The following is a 7,500-nucleotide window of genomic DNA, read 5'->3' on the forward strand; positions in this document are numbered from 1 at the left end:
CAATAAAGGAGTAATACGACAATATTTAGTTTATTTGCAAAATAACCTAGCACTCATATTCTGTACACGCTGTAATTTCTTGATTTGATATTCGGGGAGGCCATATAATACACTAGTGATAGATACTTTAGAAAGTTGTTGAAATCTACCAATAACCAAGAATACGGTCGTATCATCATTAAGTTTCTATTTATCATTCACCATGCATCCAATTACGAATGTCATCAATGCAACTTTCCATCTTGGCCAAGACGACGTCTTGATTAACTCTAGAATCAGGACACAAGGACAAATAGAGCTGACTGTCGTCTACATAACAAACAAATGTTTTTCTACAATTTCAAATATCTTGCTAGCAACGGCCCAAGACACGAACTCTGAGGTACTTCATACTTAATGTAAATTTCCTAGGGATTATGCCATTTATTGATACTTGCTGAATTCTACCAGTCAAGTTATTAGCAATCGGGAGAGTGCTGTATCCTGAACACCAAAATATTAATGCAGATCTCAGGTTGGAACAAACCAAGAGAAAATGAGGGGACAGAGACGGAGGCTCAGGGAGTTGGTCGGGATATGTCATGTCCACGAAAGTTATTTTTAGACGAGCGGAAGTCTTTGTTGTAGCGGAAGTCTGTCTTCCGAGACGTCCGCATGCAGTCTAGTCTCGCTCTCAGGTTCTTAGTGAAGAGAGAAAATGGCGGCGCACGTGGAAGGCTAATGAATATTTATTTTCTTTCAAACATCAGACCGAGGTTGGCCTGCATGCGGACGTCTCGGAATACAGACTTCCGCTAGAACAAAGACTTCCGCTCGTCTAAAAATAACTTTCGTAGACATGACATATCCCAAGGGCTGGACCGGGAGCCTCCTTCTCTGTCCCCTCATTTCCTCTTGAACAAACTTAATCCGGAAGCAAAACTGTTGCTATGGCAAGTGCACGATGGATGTTATTTTATGCATTGGTTCATGGACATTGCTGGTGCTACTTTTGAAGAGAACTCCTTTAATATTTCTGAACATTTTCCATCATATGTTATGTGATTTGCTTTCCTTTGAAACCACCGATGAGGTCTTCAGGTTTTACAGCAAACGTTCAATATGTTTTGAACGATAAGAGATATAATCAAAAATGCAAACACCATGTTTCTTTTCTTAAAAACGTTTTTCAAACAAGCTTCAATTATTATTTTTTTAATTTCATAGGCACTTAAAAGTGTAGCCTCCTACGCATTCGTTGTTAGGGGAGTCGTATTTCACGTGACTCGTCCCCAGTCTTTTCTAATACTCACCATTGACGAGGGGTGTTATGAGAAGGAGAAAGAGAAAGAGGAGAGATGTCTCTTTTCCTCTATCCTTCCCATTCTCCTCTTCGCGCATCTTCCGCTCGTTTTCCCCTTGCCTTGCGTCTAGGAGATGCATATGACTGGGGACGAGTCAGGTATTTCACCTCTGTTTGTGGAGAGGACGCGAAATACAACTCCCTTAGAAACGACTACATGCTTGTTCAGTATTGCGAACTGCAATGGACAGTGGAGCAAGTGTAGTAGGTACAAATTACAACAAAGGTTACATGTGTCAAAGTGAGACAAATGTGAACAAATTGAGAAGAGCGACGATTGTTGCATTTGCCTAGTGTGCTAGAATGGAATTGATTGGTAGAAACAAATTACGTCTGTCACAGCATATCGAATCTGCGGACGACAGTATCGATCTATAAATACTGGTCTTGTAGCTAACAAACGCAATTGCCAAAGGTAAACGATGGACTGTCCAAGTATCACCAGATCAAAGAAAGCATTTAGGAGACTGGACGTGGACCTGGTTCCCTATTAGCGAGTACGGAAGATTCCCCGGATGGATCCTCTGAACAAACGTTTTGCAGACAGCAGGAAAGGATGTACGCCTCTGAAAACTGGATATAAAGATCACCAGATATAGATGAGAGATCTTGGCCAAATAAATTAATCCATGATTGATGTAATTAAAGAGCAGTAGACCAGTCTAGCTGATAACTTTTTCTTGCATTTACATTGTTTTACCCTGCAAACACAGACGTATTTCCGGCCCGAGAAACGACCGCCTGAAATACGTTATCTTATGTGTTCGCAGACTAACACTGTTTTTGTATTTCGCTCCAATTTTCGTGCGGTCAGGACAATCTTCAAACTCATCTTGTATGTTTCTCCTCGGAAACGTTTGTTACGCAAGCTAAAGCGGATCAGAAACAACACCAAGTTGTATCCGGGCGCAGAGAGGTTTGTCAGTTATCCTCTAGACGCAACTCAGAGGGTACTATTGTGAGACCGTGAGATGAGTTCTGAAATCGTGAGTCTCACGACTAAATGATGAGAGTTGGAAGGACTGGGTTCTCAAGTTCCTTTATTGTGACGTGGCTGCCTCAGCTTGATGATGCTATCACCATGTTCAAGTCTTTATATCCAGTATAAGAAGGTGAGATCCATTTTACAGTTAATATTTCCTCAGAATTTAATACTTGAATGTGGAGATTATAGCGCCGGAAGCGTACAAGGAGTCGGTGAGTTGTTGTAGTTCCCGCGAATTGTTGATGTTCTGGTTCTGGTTTCCGGATTCCGGTCCGGAAACCGGAAACTGTTGCGGTTTCCGGTTTCCGGGTTTCGGATGGAATATCTGTATAACAGTTGATACCATATTGTGAGGTCAGGATGAAGGGTATTTTTTATTCTATATTCAGAGTATCGTGTTGATATTTAGAGGAACTGTCCAGCACTGCTTTAACTTGTAGAGCATCCTCCGCAGTACAGCTATTCAGAACAAGTGATACAGGGGTGTTGTAGAATGTAATTGGCTTTCGTCTCGTGACAATATTTCCCCAGTCAAGTATTACTATGACAAAATCTGCACAGAAAAATTTAATTCACTGAGCATCATTATAGGAAGCGTTTAACTGACGGTTGCCTTAACCAAAAGGGGAACCCAACGATAATCTTCGGTGAAATATGTGTTCGGGGTAGTCAAAATGTTCTATGAATTTCGGTTCTTTGTTGCCAAACAGCTCAGTACAGATTTCTTTACTAAAACATCACCTAAAAGATTCGCAACCAGGGAAAAGTTTTCAGAAGGGATGGTTTTTGCAATTTTTGGCAGTTGAAAAGGTTATCTAGCAGTTCCGGATGAGCAATTGATTCGGTTGGAAGTTCTTAGGAGGTAAACGTTTAGCTAGCAATTTCTGAAATAAAGATATCATTCCCTAAAATTTTCGGACACTTCAATTTTCAGCTATAAGATATCCGAACAGATAAAATTATTTATGGTGCAAACATCTCTTCAGACAGTCTTTATTCATTACAACTAGCTAGGAGCCTAGAAATGTCTCGCAAGGGCTTTTGACTTAGAGCGAAATTGAATCGAAACCAAAAGAAGGTAAATCGGAACCGGAACCGGAAGTAATTGGAACATTAGTAGCATTTTTAAACTTTACTTCGCAATTCGTTTAAATTTATCGCGTGGACAGTTAAAGCCATTTCCTGTTTTTGTTTTTTTCTTTCTTTGGCTTTTGCTGTTCGCTTTTGCTGGATCGTAACATGTTTTTTGTCATGACGAACGTGGCAACTTTATGCATATTACTTCATGTCAAAGTTCCGACGGCGATCTAAAAGAAGAACCATGATTCTTAAAATATGGGGTAAAACCCTTTTCATAAGATAAATTAAACGGGTGGTTGTCAAAATGATTAAAAGACGATAGTCTCAAACGTTTGTGCAGGATATATACACTACTATGGTTAACTTTGTCAATGAACCAATGAATTCCATGTTTTGCAACGAACAAAGTTAAAAAAAGGATGTGAGTGATGACCATCGTTTTCCACGAAACTCTCCAAGCCAACCCAACGCCTCGATCGTTCATGAAATATCCACTGTGTAAATCACGATGTAGAATGCCGAACAAGTGAAACCAAACCGGGGGAATACTTGGCGTTTTAGCGAAAACGAAAAGAAACTATTCAGTTTCGAAAACATTGCTGGAAACCTTCCCACAATATTGATGCTCGATTAATTAAGCGTAGATTATTTACTTCCGTTTTTTCTTCTGCCAGCCAGAAAAATCTCCAATGTCCCGTGGATGGCACCCGGATTTCAAAAGACGGATCCTTCCGCGATAAATGCTGCGAAAGGGAAATACTCGATCTCCAGTGCCGTTGCCATTACAAAGATCGAAATTGCGATTGGAAAGGAGAATTCCGAAATTTTAAGGTGAATAGTTTCGTTTAAACATCCTCTTTTACTGAGTCCCGTCAGCTATTCTTAAATATTGTTGTAAATGGTTTGAATCCAGAAGTGATGGGAGTCGCTTACATCCACAAAGGCAAATGCAACCATTTAGGTGTATGCTTATTTTTATACACATCGCAAAGTTGTCCTAACATGGCCAACTACCTAATTACAACGACATAGCATTAACGGTAGAGTTTTTTTTTTTTTGGGTTGGGACTGTCTTTGCTGATTATGTTTCTAATGGGTGACATTTAGTACTATTTTGGAATACAAGTGATAAGAAAGTTGACAGGGATACACTGCGTCACATTTATCATGCAGAACGTTTGCATACAATAATTCACAATCTAAGCAAAAGTCTTCTTCAAAAGTCCAAAAGACTCGTGACTGCGCTCAGGTTGTCGAGACGCCAGTCACTCACAAGAGTCGTTCCTTGAACTTCACGCAACTTTATCAGGCAATGCTCACATGAAACCAAGAGACATTTTCACTGTCGACGAATTAACAGCCAGTTTACGACCCGTTTGCACTGCTAATGGCAGACTCCTGTTTCTTCAGTTTCTTCAACGCGTCCATAGATGAATTATGTAATTACATTTAAGGACGTTCGCGCCCATTGCTACTGTGCACCCTTAAAGCGCACGCAAATTCGCATGCCACGTCATCCATCAAGCGCGCGCGCTGGCCATTGCTGTAGCTTTGCTTGAATTTAACGATCTTGGATGTTCGGTGACCTCTTCTTTTCTTTTCAGAAACAGATTTTATTTACAATTATCTCCACATTGTCCAAAAACGAACAAAAAATCAATGTGAGAAGTTAAAAATTTCAAGATTTCTGTCCTCGGGAAATGGAATCCTGCCATATTGCGGCTGCAAGGCGCATGAAGCTATGGTCGCTAAATGCGAACTTGTTGTTTAAGGAACCTCAACAGTTAAATAAATTCACTTGATGGTTTCACTTAAATAAAGATTGGTAGAGAAAATTTCACTTCAAAGATGTACTTGCAATATTTTTGGGCTTACAGACACTGTGGCCTTATTCGCAAAAGAAGCCGGATTTTTTTCAGATTTAGTGTGTTCTTCCGGGCAAGTTCTCTCCAAAATGAAGTCAGTGACCCCCCATTTTTTTTTACATTTTTGACATCACTAACTCATCATCTTTCAATGGTAAAATTTGCAGAAAAAAATCAATGTTAGAAAATTTCGCGCGAACGTCCTTAAGCGAAGTGAGACCGATATCTTTTGACACTCTAAATAGCCCCATACAAAGTACAAAGACTACAAAGGTGCATTCCCTCATAAATATAACAGTAATCATTAGTCAGTTACTTATTATTAAGAGTGGAGATATTTACGGTTACCGGCTTAGAGACCTCCTTTTTACTGTTTTATCGAGCAGGCCCATGAAACAAGCTGTCAATATGGTGACGTACAGTGTCCTGCCTGTGGTGAGAGAATGGAACGAAGAAGTCTCGAAGAGCATGCATCAAATGCCTGTATTAACAGGACCGTGATCTGTCTATGTTGCGGAGGAAAAGTGTTTCAAAGAAACTTGAAGGTATGGGAGAAGAAATATTGAGCTAGTTTTAAATAGCAATTAAGTCATATTTCCTCACTATTATTTAAAAGAAAACTACCGAATTGAACCTTGACGTTTTAGCTCAGTTAACGTTGATTCGTGCAGCATCCATACCCGAGACATATCCTCTCATAGGATTAATAAGCGAACCTCTTTTTCCTCTTTGAATTAAGTCGTTGCCCGTTGCCGTTGTATTAGGGACCTTAAGATCTACGACGACGACGTTGACGAAAACGCCACAAAACAATGACATCATTGGTTAAAAGACAATAATCGTGCTGAACGTGCGGCACGGATTTTACCTCATATTCTTGTGGTTCTCTGCATGATGACAACGTGAAATCACGAAATGTTAGGTTTTGACGACAACGTGAGCATGTAACAGAGAATCTTTCATTCTCTATTTTTACTCTGAAACCGCTCGTATCAATTTATTTTTAGAATACTTCGCCCACATTGTAGGACGTAAACGAGATGGAATAATCGCGAAGACTTTAACTAGAGCAAAGTTCTATCTTGAGGTGACGTTTTCGTCGACGTCGCCGTCGTAGATCTTAAGGTCCCTATTGTCTCTGAATAGACAAACATATATTTTGGCTTTCTATTCTCAATACTACCTAATTTTATCCTGATATCGTTTCATTTTCATCCGTTTTGAGTAGAGAACCGAAAACACAAGTTCTTCTGTTTATCTGCAGGATCATTTTGGTTTGTGCGGGAAATTTCCCGTAAAATGTCATTTACTCTGCGGAAAGGAGACCATACCACGTGACATGTTGGATGACCACTTGACCAAGGAGTGTCCTCACGCGGAAGTACCGTGCCCGTTTTTCATTCATGGTTGCGAATTCAAAGTGAGTGCCTTTTGATAAGTTGAGAGAACAGTTGCTATTTGGAGTTTTAAAATACTTTCAGAAAAAAAAAAAGAAAGATGCATTACTGTCATTGTGAAAGACGAGGCTTCTTAAGATCATAAAATTTGAGTGAAAACAGAAGATTTCCTGGAGAAAGTTTTAATGTTTTCTCGCTGATCTAGTCTGTAATTAAACTAAAATTGCCAAAGCTTATTTATAAAACTGCCCACAGGTTATGACCATGGATTCTTGGTTAAAGAAATCGCCACGACTAATGATTATGGTTTGCAGAGAACAGGGAAAGCTGAGGTGATCAATTATTTAGCCAATCTTAATTTTAGGGTCATTGTTAAAGAAATTCATGAGGCTAGCAAATGAAAATTACTTACTTAAGTTATGTTAAGTGGTATCTGATGTAAGGTCTTTTTTGGTCAACAGGGTAAAAAAGAATCTGTTGATGAGCACCTGAAAGCCACTATAAAGATCCACGTTGAAAAGATGAATCAATCAAGTATTGAAAACCGAAGAAAGTACGTACAAATTGAAGAACAGATCGACCACTTGCAGAAAGAGAAGAACAACTTGGAGCTGCAACTTCAAAATCAAACCGAGGAGCTTCTGGCGGCAAAAATCAATATCCAAACTCATCAAACGAAAATATCCTTGATAGAGAGCTCAATCACAGGGCAAATAAGCGACTTAGAGAAACTACGCAGTACCTTTGATGCTGCCGCCGCGGATGAAGGAAACGGAACCGTTGTTTCTTCGCAGATTTAGGAAATTTTGAACACTTTAAAGGAACACGAAA

At 39.6% G+C, this 7,500-nt stretch overlaps 1 protein-coding gene and 1 pseudogene across 1 annotated transcript in view; one reads left to right on the top strand and one right to left on the bottom strand.

Annotated features, from left to right (window-relative positions):
- The window catches only part of LOC137973287 (uncharacterized), a 1,833-nt gene extending 453 nt beyond the window's left edge, over nucleotides 1–1,380 (bottom strand). Inside the window, exon 1 of the mRNA XM_068820071.1 lies at nucleotides 1,293–1,380. Within this exon, the coding sequence (XP_068676172.1) occupies nucleotides 1,293–1,380 (88 nt within the window). The remainder of the gene's footprint in view (nucleotides 1–1,292) is intronic.
- A 36-nt stretch (nucleotides 1,381–1,416) lies between these two features.
- The window catches only part of LOC137973296 (TNF receptor-associated factor 3-like), a 7,760-nt pseudogene continuing 1,676 nt past the window's right edge, over nucleotides 1,417–7,500 (top strand).

Source organism: Montipora foliosa, chromosome 1 (assembly GCF_036669935.1).
Source record: "Montipora foliosa isolate CH-2021 chromosome 1, ASM3666993v2, whole genome shotgun sequence".
NCBI classification, from domain to species: domain Eukaryota; kingdom Metazoa; phylum Cnidaria; class Anthozoa; order Scleractinia; family Acroporidae; genus Montipora; species Montipora foliosa.